The 17920-nt window shown below is 40.6% G+C and overlaps 1 protein-coding gene across 3 annotated transcripts in view; it reads right to left on the bottom strand.

The window, feature by feature from the left end:
* The window catches only part of LOC124260928 (ras-related protein Rab-1A-like), a 33202-nt gene extending 18954 nt beyond the window's left edge, over window positions 1-14248 (bottom strand). For 2 of the 3 annotated variants that reach the window (XR_006894249.1, XR_006894241.1), the window contains exons 1-7: window positions 13927-14248; window positions 12194-12266; window positions 8208-8255; window positions 7751-7798; window positions 5049-5144; window positions 4069-4200; window positions 1461-2452 (exon numbers count right to left, since the gene is read on the bottom strand). Coding sequence is in view for 1 of the 3 variants with exons in the window: in XM_046695282.1 (XP_046551238.1) it covers window positions 2255-2452; window positions 4069-4200; window positions 5049-5144; window positions 7751-7798; window positions 8208-8255; window positions 12194-12266; window positions 13927-13949 (618 nt within the window). In the remaining 2 variants the exon portion in view is untranslated. Of the gene's footprint in view, window positions 1-814; window positions 2453-4068; window positions 4201-5048; window positions 5145-7750; window positions 7799-8207; window positions 8256-12193; window positions 12267-13926 lie in introns of those variants that run through there. The other variant, XM_046695282.1, reaches the window with a different exon arrangement.
* Between the last annotated feature and the right edge of the window lie 3672 nt (window positions 14249-17920).

Below are 17920 nucleotides of genomic sequence, written 5' to 3' on the forward strand. Positions count from 1 at the left end.
CTGAGCCACCCTGGGTTGCATCCTCTTGATGTAGGTTCGAATCCCAGATATCTCCTGATTATGATCCTTGATCTGTAAGAACCAAACCTGTTCTATGACTACCGCATGCGCCATATTGTTGCTCTTTCAAAGTAACTGATACACCATGATATAACTGAAATACTGATGTTCCAAATGGACTTAACTGAATTCACTTCTATCCATGAATCAACAGAATTCATGTTTTTCTTCAAAACACTCCTTCCACCACATTTCTCTGGTTCATATGTTCTCAAGATCTAGTATGGTTCCATACTTTGGAGTCATCAACCTGCCCTCTTTTGCGTCACCTGTGTTACCCTTTCGCGAACACCTTGGGTCAGCGCTGACTTTCAGTGATGCACTGATATACTTTTTACCGTAAATTTGCATTTTGCTTCCATTGGAATCTGTTTGGGCGGATGATGAGACTGATTTTTCTCTGCATTGACATTTATTATTTCGGTCACCAGAAACATAAATACACACATTAGAGTTTTTACCTTTGTTATATTTAATGTTTTTTATTCTGTTTCACATGTAAATATACATTTGGTCAACATTTTGTTGTATTCCGTTGTTCATACATTAGGTGGAAACAACAACAAACCACAACTCTTCCTAAGCAGGTTCCTTACCTGAGAAGGTAATTTAGGTAAATAACATTGGCTGATATAATTAATGTGGATCTATCGCCACAATATTGCCCTAAATATACTCATGGAAACAAATAAGGGAACACATGGAAGTACAAGTGTTCCTTTATTCTTTTCCAGAATTTCACCCACAGTGCAAAACCTGGAAAAGAATAAAGGAACACTTGTATTTTCAGGTGTCCCCCTGATTCATTTTCATGAGTATATATACTACTCAATTTTTGATAGGGATAACAAAATATGTCATTGTATTTGAATATACTATTGATGCATAGTAACCAGTTTGCTGTCATGGAAAGATGAGAGATATCCCTATCAAAGTTGTGTAGTATAGGTAGCTCCTGTTACAAGAAAAACAATTCAGTAACCTCTGACCAGAAGGATCTAGCTAGATTTATGAACATATCTGTACTCAATTTGAAAAGTTGCATAAATACACACTTAATCACGGAAACATCAACACTAGGTTTAGAAGAATAGACACACGTCAACATATTAAATGTGTCAATTATGGCTATATGTTTGGAATATATCAATCACAGAAACTTGCGACATCTATGCAAATCTAAAACACAACTCATCTTCACAGTTCATTGTACAAGAGGGATATATACTACTCGATATTTGCTAAGGTAAATAGTCATCTTAAGTCAAAGGTATGGTCCTTGGCAAATATTGAGTGTTATTCATACATCAATAACCCATGCTTTAAAGAAGCGACTAACGGGATCGGGTGGTCAGGTTGCTCATGCTGTTAATCACTGGATTGTGTGGTCCAGACACGACCGCCCGCCATATAGCTGGAATATTGCTGAGCCCATTGTAAAAATAAACTCACTGACTCATTCATGCATCAGCGAGTAGAGTATATATTTCTTTATTGGAATGTCCAGCCAAGGCGTGACTCCCATTTATATGACATTTATATAAGATCAATAAATTAATTACGTTATTATCATTTGTCGTTTCAAGCTGTTCTAAGCTATACTACTCAAAAGTAGTTAAATAATACTGTATATATAGCTAATCTGCCATAGCTGGTGAGTATTGAAATGCACGGCCTCCCAGTTGTAGGCGTTCGGTGTTTTAAGTAGAATACTTTATCTCTATCTCACAATACAGATTTACAAAGTGCAAATCAAAGGACTAACATATCCTGTCTATAAACATATCGAAGGACTACATATACTGAACAACATTAGAAATGCACCACCCATATAATACGAAATATCCCGTCAGACTGCAATGCACCCATTATATCTGAGTATCCTCGGTGCATTTTAGTGTGGTGCTTTTCTAATGTTCAGTATATTTACGAAAGCAACCAACCATTGTATATTATTTTCGCCATCGATCCTGATCGCGGCCACTTAGACACAGGTTTATCCCGAACATTTACATAAACTCAACGGCAACTCAAGACTCCTTGCCACGAAATACTACATTCAACATATCTTGTCAGATCTATCGCACACAAGTCGGTTTCAGACTTCTCTCTCATACAGCCGAACACATCTACCATACAGAAGAATCACCGGTGGAGTTTCACCCCCCTCATTCATACACATTCACAAGTTCCATCAAACTCGACAACAGGGCTTCCTGACCGGGCCGTTAGTAGATAACGTTATATTTGGGTCACATGTTTCATCTATGTCAGTGACCATGTCCCAGCTGTTGATGATGTCCTCCGCTAGGATACGAAAGGCGTCGTCCACCTGACTGTTTTCCTTCACGCTGGTTTCCAGGTAGGGCATGCCACGACATTCTGCAAACTCCTGAAACAGGTGAACGTGGACTTGAGGCTACTGTAGTTCACCTTTACTCTAACAATCTTTAGTAGTATTTTAGAATGACTAAGTGAGTTTAGTTTTAAGCCGCTTTTAGCAATATTCCAGCAATATAAAGGTGAGGGACACCAGAAATTGACTTCACACATTGTACCCATGTGGAGAATCGAACCCGGGTCTTCAGTGTGGCGAGCAAACGCTTTAACCACTAGGCTACCCCACCGCCCCAGAAACTGTCGTATCTTTGAAGTCAGAGGTGACAGGTGCACTTCAACACCTGTATTTGTTCCATCCAAAGTTTTGGTACAGATAGTTGTACTCATAGACAGCAAGGATATCATATTTTCTTATGCATTTGACTAAATGATTTACAATGATTTATATCCTATCACTGATTGTGATGATTCTAACTAAACTATTTTGAATCTGGTCCTAAAAGTACCACTTATCAATACGATGACACCATATGTTGAGCACGTTCATAAACGCTGCGTTTACTACCAAACAGAACTTAAGGAACGCTCGCTTCCTTCATATTACTATAGTTAATCAAACATGGCATGAAATGAAATAAACTTCTTTTGAGTACATTTCCTGTACATGTCAAAGAGTCATAAGAAAGTTCGCCGTTCCCTCATTCAATGGATTTCAAAATAGGGACAATGGTCCACTTAAACGGGGTAGGTCTTATCTGACATAATATCATGGACGAGTTACTACAGAAATGCGTATTCGGGATCGTTGAAGTAATGTTATGTATAGCTACTCGAGTGTCGATTATAGGTAAAGGTTTGCTTCAGGTCACATAACGGTGGATCGTCTAGCGCAGTATCGTCAATCGTTGCCCTTGAGCTATAGATAATTACAGTCGTTACACCCTTACATAATCATGATTCGGGGGACAATTGCTGTAACTCTATATTACAGATAGTCATTGAGTCACACTAAATTGCTGAAAGGAACAAGGGCCGGAATACGACGCTATGGACCTCTTTCAGTCCGGGGCCGTTGGGGTAGCCTAGTGGTTAAATCGTTCGCTCGTCACGCCGAAGACCCAAGTTCGACTCTCCACATTTGTACAATGTGTGAAACCCATTTCTTGTGCCCATCCCCATGATATTGCTGGTATATGCTAAAAGCGGCGTAAAACTAAACTCACTCACTCTTTCAGCCCGATGAACCTTAAACATACAGGACGCGATCAAATAAGGTCCTCAAAGTGTTCAGGTAAATGAAATACACTTCAGGTTTAAGAACCCCGCTTAAGTCAACAGATCAGAACGTTGTTTTTTTATGTACGATCTCGCAAAAAGCAATATTCTTGTATAATAGTCTGTGTATTTGTTACACAAAGCCTATGACTATACAGTGTGTGGGATAGCCAATGACGTCATCTTTGGAGTATTTCGTTTGACTAGCAAATCAAGCGTGATCAGAAATACAATGAGCTAATACAATGTGAACATGTACAATGTCTGACCTTGGCTGTGCTCTCAGGAACAACCCTGTCCTTGTCATCTTTGGAGTATTTCGTTTGACTAGCAAATCAAGCGTGGTCAGAAATACAATGAGCTAATACAATGTGAACATGTACAATGTCTGACCTTGGCTGTGCTCTCCGGAACTACCCTGTCCTTGTCCAGGTCCGTCTTGTTGCCCACGATCATCTTGTTGACCCCTTCCGTAGAGTACTGTTCACACTGATGAATCCACCTCTCTATGTTGTTGAATGATGTCTGTTAAGATATACGACAATGCAATTACAGACATGCATACAGGGAGTGAGTGAGTGAGTGATAGTTAGTTTTACGCCACTTTTAGCAATATTCCAGCAATATCACTGCAAGACACCAGAAATGGGCTTCACACATTGTACCCATGTGGGGAATCGAGCCCGGGTCTTCAGCGTGACGAGTGAACGCTTTAACCGTTAGGCTAACCCACCGCCCCGCAACATGCATACATATATACCGATGGATAAATCCAAAATATGTCTGGACTGATCTATATTATTTGTCGAATTAACACCAAAAATAGCTGAATGTATAAGTTAGAGATCGTTGTCTTCGTCATTAGCGGTCTAAAGAATCGGAAGTAGAACGACGACTTGCATTCGTTACGACGTTTTCCGAATGCTTGGTCGTCTCATACAGCCCGCAATTAACAATGTACATTTCATACTCGACATATTATATGTATACCATTTAGCTAATCTGTTGGTGTGCAAACATGAATCAAATAACATATACTTTTGTATTTTTTAATACATCGTAGAATTGTCATTGGCAGGTCTGTACCCTGCAAGATCTTTGTGTGGTATGAGAATATATGACCGATCATCACATACAGTCAATATTGTTAACACACGTAATGGTTAAGATGCGACTGACAAACTCGATTAATGCGCGACCAGATAGCCTAATTATGTACATATACGCAGGCTCATAGGTATGACAAAACATAAATCAAAGAAAGAAAGAAACAAGCACATATTAAATCACTGTTCTAAGGAAATGGTTTCATAAAGGAATGAAACATCAGGACACAAAGATAGGAATACCCAGCGTTTACAGGTCCTATATACCTGACTCGTGATGTCGTACATGATGATGATGCCGTGGATGTTCCTGTAGTAGCTGGATGTAATTGCACGGAAGCGTTCTTGTCCACTTGTATCCCACTGGAATCAACAACACCCACAAAGATGTACACATCAATTGATGGACTGGTTAGCAGCGAACAGTTAGAGAATATAACTAGCCATAGAATAACTGGTCTTGATTATTTGATGAAACACATTCCATTATGGATAAATGATACAATACATTATATGAATGGATCACTGCAAACCGGTGAGGACACCCGGTCAGGATTAACTGACGCCCAAAAGAAACTTTACAATTTGAAGAATGAAACTACAAAAAAATTACAACACATGTTCAAACTAAACCAATGCAAAACACATCTTCCTAACACAGGAATGCTCTATGCTGAAAGGAATTTTTATTTTTTTGACAAAGGTTGATCTGGACGTGTGTCCAGATCAACCTTTCGTCAAAAATTAAAAATTAAAAACAAAACAAAATAAAACACTGCAGTCAGGGTGTAAAATGATATGTCACCCTGATTCAAACATAATTACTTCATGCATCTATCCTTTGTAGTTTCTATATACTAGATTGGCGGCGATAAACAACCAACCAACCAACTATACTAGATACTAGATTGGTGGCGTTAAACAAACAACCAACCAACTATACTAGATTGGTGGCGAACAACCAACCAACCAACCAACTAACTACTAGACTGATCTAACAACAATGGTAAAGTTTCTTTAAAGATCACATATACCTAGGGGAACAAATACATAAATCACTAACTGGCATCGTTATAAATGAAACCCCGTCATTAAAACTACTCATTTCGACCTTTAATTGATTTATATCGACCTTTTTGACAACAGTGCACAATTCTCACCCGCGAACGAAATTTCAACCAATCAGAGCGGCGCGTCTCTGTGACGTCATATGAGGAATAGCTTTGAGTGCCGATGCAGAATTCATCTACATTTTAGGGGTAAATTATCTTGTTTACAGGCTTGTATAAACCTGAAATCGTGACAATTGTTGTGGTAAATGAAAGCTATATGTTCTCACAATCTACTGTCATTTAATTTTGTCTCCTGCTTTGCCCTAGTTTCCGAGTTACAACTTGTTTTCATAGACGATTCTGTCAAAATCGATTGGTGTCGTTAGGCCCTATTTGTATAATGACTGATCCAAATTTATCCCATTTCTGTGCTTTTTACCTCGATATTTAATCATGTCATGTAAAACCTGTTTGTATTCTCAAAACAGTGTCGGCCCATAAGTTTTCACATGCAATACAGCAATTAATACTCCCTTGTTGTAACCCGTGTTAGCTCTCTAGGTGGTATAACCCTACACATGTTATTTGTCATCATTCACTTGATGGTCAGTTAATGAATTTATAACAGGTATAATTAGTTATAACACACTTAGATTACCCGACAAAGGTTCCCATTTGGCATTTCTTGTGTCTGGAGTAAATATTCAACTTTATAAACATCGATCAAAGGATTAACCGATAACACGCTGATTGGTTAATTACTTTTATCTTACACAGCGGAATTGTCACAAGGTAGTGTTTATGTATGTAGATTTACTAATCTATACTGAATACACTCTGTCGTGTCGGTGTCTGCGTAAAACAACGTCCTTCTTTCAAAGGATTAACCGGCAATACATTGATTGATTGCCCATTATTGGCTAACTAAATTACTGTTTTAAAGAAAGGCGGACATTATGCAATTAGTTGTCAGGTGTGCTATCTTGGGTGACCAATGAGGACTATACACCAATACCTGAAAAGATTTATCACTTTTTCGTATATTAAACTGTTTAAAGACACATCATTTGGAACAGTTTTGTGGATATCTGATGGATACATTCCTCGAACAAGGTAATGGCCTGATATTGTTCCTATAACTTTAATCTGTTTTAATTTTAATATTTGCATTTTGTTTTATTCATTTGTCGTAGCATTCAACAGAATCATTGTTTTCCCCGTGAAGTGTAATGAGGACAGACAACATACACTAGAGTGTGTGTGTGCGAATTATGATTCACGTTGGCAAACTACAGTGTACATGTATAAAATGTCTAGATATTACAGTTCTGTTATAAATTCACTATAAGTATCAACAGATCGTCTGCTTTTTATTTAGTTTCAAAATGCATACAAGTATGATAATAAACTAATTAGGATTATAAGATAAATATAAAAGACGCACATTGACTAGTAACTTTACAGACTGGTGAGTGGACATTAACCATGTGAATGTAGCAAGGAAATTTATCGCGCAGTATTGTGACTTCGACCCCCACCTCGCTTCCGTGGAAGAAATCGTTATGTTATAAGTTGTGTCATGCAAAATCCGTTTTGATTATGATTCAATACATATTTAACTCACGAGTAGAAAGTAGTTTTGATTTTCTAGCGAGATGAAAACAAACTATAATCTCATTAATTCTAACAGACTTTACGATTATCAAAAATGGCGGCGCCCTGTCGCGAACATCCGCCAGTGTGAGGATAAATTACTTTATTTAGGTTTGTTTTCACCGAGTTGCAAAATCAAAACTACTTTCTACTGGTAGTAAAATATGTATTTTATTGATAAGTCAATAGGATTTAAGTATTCAGTTTACTTGCAGCCCGTATATCATTTCTATAAAATCGTATATTCTGATATGCTATACTTACGATCTGAAGTTTGACAGCTTTGTCTTCCACAAATATCGTTCTGAATTTCTGTAAGAATATGTGCATGCAGAGATCAGGTATCTCAAACGTATTTCTTTAAAAATAACTGCGATAATCCATCCCATCATTCATTGTATCAAAGACCTTTTCTTGTTTGTTTGAATTGCTTGTAATGTTGATAATTAATATCGTTTCCGTAGATACGATCCCGTACATAAATAACATGGACACTGACATACTAAAGTTATATAATGACGGATCACACTTGTGCTAGAGCGATGGGTTAGCTTAGTGGTTAAAGCGTTCGCTCGTCACTCCACAGACCTGGGTTCGATTCCCCTCTTCGGTACAATGTGTGGAGCCCATGTCTGGTGTTCCTGCTGTGATATTGCCAGGACACTGCTAAAAGCAGCGTGAAGCCATACTCTCTCACAAAGGCAACTCGATGCATACTTACAAAATCGACTCCAATCGTGGTGTTGAATCTCTCTAGGTACGTGTTCTCCTGGAAGGTAAAGAAGAAAGATTATTATGAAGAGTAGTTGTCTTTGGCTTCAATATCAGAGACACTTGCGCCATGGAGTCGAACTAAATCTGTTACAGATTCACAGACATCTTGCTTCAGTGTTGGGACCCGTGAAGATAATTTATAATTTGTCTTCAGCTACTTATGCTTGTCGTAAGAGGAAGCTAACGGGCCCGGGTGGTCAGACTCGCTGACTTGGTTGATAGATATCATGATCGTATCCCAATTGTGTAGATCGATGCTCATGCTGTTGATCACTGGATTTTATGGTCCACACTCGATGATTTACAGACCACCGCCAAATAGCTGGAATATTGCTGAGTGCGGCGTAAACTAAAAACTCACTGAGTTGAAAGGTGACAGTCTCTGCCGTCACAATACCGTTTTAAATGAGTGATTGAGATTTACGCCTCTTTGAATTATAGCATTTCCCTTTCAGCTTCATGTCGGAGGAAAGCCCAGAGTGGTGTAAGACAACGTTCCTCGAAGATAATGTTTATTGTGTGTTCAAGGACGTGACAAAAGCCGTAGCCAAAATTACGTTTACTGTGGAACAAGCTGAGACCTTGTACGTCTAAACCATTTAATAAAACCAACGGATACTTGATCTAAGCATGACTCATTGAGATACTGAATTGAGACCGTCTTGATCCATTTGATTATTAATGTGTAACATAGTATGTATCGTATCTCCACATCTTGTTTCGGTACTGACGTCACGCCAATATCGCTCCTATCAGTAAGTTCGCACTGAATGCTTGTCGCTCGCACGTGGTGCTAGTCGAACAAGGCTCAAAGCGAGGTCATGGCAGGTGTCCATGATTTGACGAACGCTTAGTCTCTAAAATGTTTATATTTGAAACAAATAACGCCATTTATATTTAAAAGGAGTCCCATTGAGATTTCAGATTCAGAACCTAAGGAAAGCTAGACTTACTTAATTCGTTTGGCCTTTAACCATTGCAGAAAGGCTTTGGCGGAGGAGAAAAGGGACTGTAAAACAGATTAGGTCCAGGGTTTTTATCATAATAGAATGGATATATAATATCAAGGATAACTGATATTCAGTTGGACTAACGCGGTCATTTTCTTCCAAATGACACGTGAACTGTCGATGTGTCCCAACAAATGTTCGCGTGGGAAGTTTTATCTAACAATAACGCAATCACACACGACGCCAATATTTCACAACACTTCCTTCCCGTCTCAAACACACAACGTGCATGCGCTTTGCACTTTAACATTTGAACCCATTGTTTCGGTGAGGTTGGTGATTTTTAATAACTGCGATTGCTTTCACTTTCTCTTTCCACAGGCAAAGAAGGAAGTAAAATAAATCACTTATTCATTAATACTATTAGTGAGAGTAAGAAGGACATAACCTTTTGAGGTGCTCCTAGATGCAGGTAATACCGCATCATATAGAGCTGAGGTTGGGAACGATGATATTCAAGACAAGCCGCTCCCGCGATGTACGTAACTGGAATACACAGTTTATCTCCGTTTCAAGGGATTACCTCATCTTCGTGTTTTTCATGATAAATTGAAACCGGTGACCATGTAACTCACCTGGCTTACCTGTAATTTAAGGAACTGACTCACATATACATGTGTCTTTAAGTAGACTGACATCTAGTCTCTGAAATGGTTTACCTAAAAATACTGTTCATAAAAAATATTCACAAAATATACTAAAAAGAAACTCAGAGACTTATTCATTTTCAGAAACTGAATTTTTTCCCTGAAAATGTGGAAATCTAGACTTGCCACATATTCTTGCATGGGCTTTCATGGGCTTTCTTTGGTATATACTCGTATATACATGACAGACTGGTATTTGTGTTACTTAAACAGTTTATGATCTGTTGCACGTATATATTTATATTTATTTTATTGACAGCTCTCGTCAGCACCTGTTGTGTAGGTGTACCACTTCAGTGAATCCAGCCAGCAGATTTGTTATATGGCGAGAACGACCGGTGACGACCCGGGTTAGAATTGTAATCAGTAACTCATACTTATCGCAACAGGCGACTAACGGGATCGGGTTGTCAGGCTCGCTGGCTTGGTTGACACGTGTCATTGTATCCCAATTGCGTAGATCGATGCTCATGATGTTGATCACTGGATTGTCTTGACCAGACCCGATTATTTACAGACCGCCGCCATATATTGTAATATTGCTGAGTGCGGCAACTGAACTCATTACTACATATGGCCCTGACAGTAAAGGGTCATGAGTTGGATCCACGACCAATGGATCCAAGCACGTTATGGCTACTATTGGCTTCATATAGAAGTGGCTACAAATGTTCACTTTCGTAGAAAACAAAATGTTTTTACATGTATTATGTCTTTTATGAATAATTTGAGTTTTACTCTTCTTAAAGTCAAAACTTAGTTCGTTGTTTTTAAAGTGGAATCATGTCCAGTGTCATCATCCGTGAATAGATCCATACAGTTGAGGGGCGGTGGGGTAGTCTAATGGTTAAAGCGTTGGCTCGTCACGCCGAAGACCCGGGTTCGAATCCCCACATGGGCACAATGTGTGAAGCCCATTTCTGGTGTCCCCCGCCGTGATGTTGCTGGAATATTGCTAAAAGCGGCGTAAAACCAAACTCAGTCAGTCCATACAGTTGATAGGTAGAATATAGAACGTCAATATTAGCACCACTATAGAGATTGGGAACGCCTGACTCTCTGACACTATTATGTGAACAGAAGACACGTTTTACAAACCTGAGGTAGACCTATAACCTTCTGACATACATGCATTGTGGGGTAGTCTTTACAACGATGTCCTCAAAGAGGCTGAACCAGTACCATACATACTATTAGAAATGTAGACTTTTGTATGTATGTACATCCGTCGACAAAGGTTCACCGACAACCACACGGGATAATATGTTGTAATTACAGCCGTGACGGGGGTAACCATATTGTACATTTACTTACCGTGAACCGGAGGAGGAGGGCCGACTTCCCAACCCCGGAGTCTCCTATGATCAGTATCTTGAAGGTATACTCCCTGGAAATAAGAACACGTCAAGAATTATGCCTTGAGTAAGAATACGATCAAGTGTAAGTAGTTGTCCATCGGGACCCCTATTTAAGTTTGAAAGAGGTATACCAAACAGATCAGGTAGTGAATGGGTGAGTGAGTTGAGTTCAAAGACGCCTTGAGCTGTATTCCAGTTATGTCATGGCACGTGACCATGGTGTGGGAGGTAAGCTCTGAAGTGATGCAGGTCTCAGTCCTTTACTATTTTGGTGAACCCATTGCAACAAGCACGTGTAAGTTGGTGGCAAACCTAGAAACAATCGGAGGCGAATCGGGATCTGAACCCACCACCATAGGTTTCTGGTGCGTCCAACACGTTTGCCAGTGAATTGCGGCCACCCGTATTCCCTTGATGAGGAGTGCCGAGAGGCGGTGGGATAGCCTAATGGTTAAAGCGTTGGCTCGTCACGCCGAAGACCCGGGTTCGAATCCCCACATGGGCACAATGTGTGAAGCCCATTTCTGGTGTCCCCCGCCGTGATGTTGCTGGAATATTGCTAAAAGCGGCGTAAAACCAAACTCAGTCAGTCCATACAGTTGATAGGTAGAATATAGAACGTCAATATTAGCACCACTATAGAGATTGGGAACGCCTGACTCTCTGACACTATTATGTGAACAGAAGACACGTTTTACAAACCTGAGGTAGACCTATAACCTTCTGACATACATGCATTGTGGGGTAGTCTTTACAACGATGTCCTCAAAGAGGCTGAACCAGTACCATACATACTATTAGAAATGTAGACTTTTGTATGTATGTACATCCGTCGACAAAGGTTCACCGACAACCACACGGGATAATATGTTGTAATTACAGCCGTGACGGGGGTAACCATATTGTACATTTACTTACCGTGAACCGGAGGAGGAGGGCCGACTTCCCAACCCCGGAGTCTCCTATGATCAGTATCTTGAAGGTATACTCCCTGGAAATAAGAACACGTCAAGAATTATGCCTTGAGTAAGAATACGATCAAGTGTAAGTAGTTGTCCATCGGGACCCCTATTTAAGTTTGAAAGAGGTATACCAAACAGATCAGGTAGTGAATGGGTGAGTGAGTTGAGTTCAAAGACGCCTTGAGCTGTATTCCAGTTATGTCATGGCACGTGACCATGGTGTGGGAGGTAAGCTCTGAAGTGATGCAGGTCTCAGTCCTTTACTATTTTGGTGAACCCATTGCAACAAGCACGTGTAAGTTGGTGGCAAACCTAGAAACAATCGGAGGCGAATCGGGATCTGAACCCACCACCATAGGTTTCTGGTGCGTCCAACACGTTTGCCAGTGAATTGCGGCCACCCGTATTCCCTTGATGAGGAGTGCCCGTGTGCGTGTGTGTGCTTGTACGTGTGTGTGTGTGTGTGTGTGTGTGTGTGAGAGAGAGAGAGAGAGAGAGAGAGAGAGAGAGAGAGAGAGAGAGAGAGAGAGAGAGAGAGAGAGAGAATGTGCATGCGCGTGAGCGTTGGGAGGGTTTCCACTCTCACTCTTATGCATTCTCATTAATGGAAGAGAGGCGGTGGGATAGCCTAGTGGTTAAAGCGTTTGCTCGTAACGCCGAAAAACCGGGTTCGATTCTCCACATGGGCACAATGTGTGAAGCCCATTTCTGGTGTCCCTCACCTTGATGGTGGTGGAATATTGCTAAATGAGTACAACTTAATTAACTCATTCACTCTCTCATTAATGGAAGATTGAAGGTTGGGAACGTATAACCACGCCAAATAATAAGTACATTTATTACAGAAGAATCAATACTCTTAGCGCATTGATAAGTCGACTGTTTACATGTTATCTTGCGGTTATGGCGGCATTTTTCCTTGCCCTGATATGACATACTAAGTGTCGACCTGTGGGGACGTGGTGTAAAGATAACTAGGTCACGCGGTTTGCCATGAGATAATCTTGTAAACAGAAACACAGGCATACTTCCCGCAGGGCAACATACATCAATATATCACACGTCAATATTATCTCCCTTCACACAACAAACTCTTTGTAAACACAGGCAGCATTAAACGAGCGTAATAATAGCACAGGAATGCTGTTCTCTTTGTACATCGTGTAGATCTATCGACCGGGACAAGACCATTCACCTAGCTACTGAGAACTCAAGCCAGATAGCCGGTGTGCGTGTATTGCTGAGAGAAAAAATCTACAAGCCAACTGGAGACGATCGACAAGCCTACCAAGATATGAGGGAAATAGCCAGACTATGACACAACATGTTCACTATTAGCACATGACATCTCTGTGCAATGTTTTGAGTGAGGTTATCGCTACATACATACAACCAGCTACAGAAAGAAAGGAATGTCACCCGACTCTCGCAGGAACGCGGTGGTGATGTCGCACGTTTACCACTTTGACGGAAACGTCGAACATCAAAGAGGTGCCGACATGGCAAGGATCGTTATCTGGGATTCGAACCCACAAGCCACCATACTACCACATGGCCACGTTTACCTACGGAATCCCCACTAGAACGTATAAAAATTACCCCAAGCTGTATAACAAAGTGATTCAGGTAAATTCAAAGTGTTAATTTGTTATGGTATCATTCAGTTCAATATACAGACGACAGACTTACGGTTCCGGCAATTGGGAACTCATCCCAGGTTTCTTCCACCTTTTCTTCTGAGTGACACACACACACACTAAAGTGTATATAATTTATCCTTCCATATAGAGTGACTTTGTAAGCGTCAGCGTTGAGCGTTGTGTGCCTAACAGTAAACTTATACAACTATAAGCAATGAATTCATCGGTCCTATTAATAGCTCCCTATGCCGACGGCCCACTGAAATAGACAGCGGTTACTGATACACCTCTATAGTGATTACAGTGAGGTTAAAGGGCACGCATGGTACTCCGTGATGGCAAACACTGTCCTACTTTCTCTCTGCTTGAATGAACATATTCACTGCGGAGTTCTGTACGACTTGTATCAGTTGTTGGACTTAACACGCCATGACTACATACAGTTGTCGTGTTATGGGAGTTGTGATATAGAAGATGCTTGATAATGGTATCGATAGTTTGTAACAGGTGCGTCCGTCCATCCGAATTGTGTGGGTTAAGACGGAGGTGCGGGTTGTTGCTGTAAATAGATCAATCGCTGATCGAAAGATAGTGGAGTTTTATAGATATGTTGCTACATTTATAGTAGGCCTATAGGGCTGGACGGGAAAGGAAGATGAATATATTAGTGCCTTCTGGTGCCGTGTGTTTTACAGCTTTGTCGATAACGCGGGACAAAATGAGATATGAAAAAGGGACATGTTCACCAAGTGAGGTATGAAAACAGCTTGTTTACAAATTGAGATATGAAAACAATTTGTTGACAAAGTGATATATTACATAAGCTTGTTCACAAAGTGAGGCATGAAAAGGAGAGAGCTCGTTCACAAAACGATACATGAAAAACAGTTTGTTGAGAAAATGAGGTTTGCAAAACAGCTCGTTCACAAAGTGAATAGGGAAACCTGCTTATTCAGAAAACGAGGTATGAAAGAGTTTTCCCACAAAGTGTGATGTGAAAAGAAGCCTGTTCACAGGGTGAGATATGAGAAACAGCTTGTTCACAAGGTAAGGTATAAATACCAGATCGTTCACAAAGTGAGGCATGAAAAACAGCTTATCAGAAAAGTGAGGTATGTAAACCACACAAGTGTTCACACAAAATATCATGAGGGGCGGTGGGTTAGCCTAATGGTTAAAGCGTCCGTTCGTCGCGCTGAGGTCTCGGGTTTGATTCCCCACATGGGTACAATGAATGAAGCCCATTTCTGGTGTCCCCCGCCGCGATATTGCTAAAAGCGGCGTAAAACCGTAATCACTCACTTACTATCATGAAAACTGTAAGACGACTTAATAGTTCTTTACTTAATGTAAATAGTAAAAGTAATACTTTGAAAAAGACATAAATAAACTTCTGGTGTATTTGGAAGAAATACTCGGAAAGGTTTTCATTCTGTTTTTCAGGTCATATTAAGCGAAACGAAGCTTTAAGGCTTATGTGATGGCCGATAGGTGGGTTGATAAATGGCGGAGTTGGTGAGTGGGCTGGTGTGTGATTGCTTCATTGAGTCGGTGAGTAGGTGGGCGATTTTACACCTAAATCACTGTGGCACATAATTAAACAGAGACGCACATCGCCTGGATAACACGCGCTACGTCTACGTTTGCGACGCATAGGAACGTCTTTGCCTACAACTACCTGATATGTCGATCCCATTCGCATCTGTGAGGTGAGGTGAAATTGGGTTTAACGTCGTACTTGAGAATATTTCGCTCATATGACGACGTGCATGCGTGTGTATGTGTGGCTGCTTGTACTAGCCCAGACTGAAGCTGGTTTTATAGTGCTAGCCCACTGAGATACCATGCCGCAGTGAAGCATGAATACCCCACACAGACACATTATACTGACTCCGAGCCAACCAGTCCTTGTTGTACCCATTAATGTCGAGCGCCAGGCAGGGACCAACAAGTACCATGTTAACGTCTTTTGGTATGACGCAGTTGGGGATCGAACCCGCGACCTTCCGCTCTCGGGGCGGACGCTCTAACCACTACACCACGGAGGCGGTCCATTCGCATCTGTAGTGTCGCAGGTTATAACAATCGTCAGTTATTGTCACAAATTCTCATGTACACCTGGAGGAAGTTTGTTTAACGATTTATTGATTGTTTTACTCCGCACTCAGCAATATTCCAGCTGTATGGCGGCGGTCTGTAAATAATCGCGTCTGGACCAGACAATCCTGTGATCAACAGCATGATCATCGATCTACGCAACTGGGATAAGATGCCACGTGTCAACCAAGTCAGCGAGTCTGACGACCCGATCCCGTTAGTCGCCTCTTACGACAAGCATGGGTTGCTGAAGATCAAGTCTTACCCAGATCTTCACGGGTGTAGTTTTACGAGTAAATACTTTTATAAATTAACATTTAAATTGAAATACAAAAACTGAAATCGATTGTGTTCTTGGCATAAGGTATTTGATGACCATTTAACCTGGAATAGGCTTCACACATTCCACGTGGGGAATCGAAAACGGTTCTTCAGCGTGACGAGCGAACGCTTCAACCACAAAGCTACCCCTGCGACCCCAGCTTCTCGTAACTGGCGGTAAAGGGCATCACCGGAATATTAAAATCTGGCTTTAATATTTCACATTTTCCTATTTGCGAAACTGATGGTAAAACAGCGATTTCTTTGTTACTACTACAGTGCGCTCAAGGTTTGTCACTGTAAGTAATCAGGAAAGGGCAATTAAAACCGATGGTTGATATCACAAGCGACGATCCATATGATGATCTATTCTGTCATGCAATATCCACTTACTTATATGCAACCCGTGAAGATCCGGGTTAGAATATTGATCTTCAGTAACCCATGCTTGTCGTAAGAGGCGACTAACGGGATCGGGTGGTCAGGCTCGCTGACTTGGTTGACACATGTCATCGGTTCCCACTTGCGCAGATCAATGCTCATGCTGTTGATCACTGGATTGTCTGGTCCAGACTTTATTTAGAGACCGCCGCCATAAAGCTGGAATATTGCTGAGAGCGGCATAAAACTAAACTCACTATTATTAAGCAAGTCTGGATATCTGGTGCTTTTGTCTGACATCTTATTGTCGCGGTCAGCAATATTCTCTCTGTTTTGCTGTCTGTAAACAATCGAGTTGGAATCCGTGATTCACTTCATAAGCATCATTCTACGCAATTGGGATACATGTGTCAACCAAGTCAGGAGCCTGTACATCCCTTCCGTTATTCGCCTCTTACAAGCATGGGCTGCTGTCCATAACATGAGCAACCTTAATGATCCTTATATTTTGCAATGTCAATGAACCATTTCACTAAGGTAAAACTTACAATAACCATTAAATATCTACTGTCTTTTCGTATGTTTACTTACATAATATTGGCGCAACTTGCACAAATTACATTTGTATTTTTTGTTACACACTAATGTCATAAACTGTATAAACTAAACTTTATACAAAAATAGTTCAAGTTTGTTAGCTTGGAAACATTAGAATTAGTATTATGTTTTATCGTTAATTTTAAGCACAGTAATATCCATTGGATATATTTTCTAGTTACAGTTCATTTAGTTTGGAACCAGTTTTTCCTTGGATGTTTTTTTTTTATATTTCCAGTTTCGGTTCTTTGTTCTTGGAAACCCTTTGACGTTCCTCCAGTGTTCCAGCAGCAACACACAGGTAACAGATAGTGTCAGGTAAAAAACAGTCCACATTAAGTGATATAAATATTTAAATTCAGTGTATAATTAGGTCTTTGAGGTGAGGTGAGGTGAAATTTGGTTTTACATCATGCTTGAGAATATTTCGCTCATATGACGATCTGCATGCATGTGTATGTGCGCCTGCTTGTACTAGCCCAGACTTAAGCTGGTTTTATAGTGCTAGCCCACTGAGATACCATGCCGCAGTGAAGCAGGAATACCCCACTCAGACACATTATACCGACTCCGAGCCGACCAGTCCTTGTTGTACCCATTAATGTCGAGCGCCAGGCAGGGACCAACAAGTACCATATTGTAACGTC

Source organism: Haliotis rubra, unplaced genomic scaffold, assembly GCF_003918875.1.
Source record: "Haliotis rubra isolate DU_JTF1 unplaced genomic scaffold, ASM391887v1 Scf10, whole genome shotgun sequence".
NCBI lineage: Eukaryota > Metazoa > Mollusca > Gastropoda > Lepetellida > Haliotidae > Haliotis > Haliotis rubra.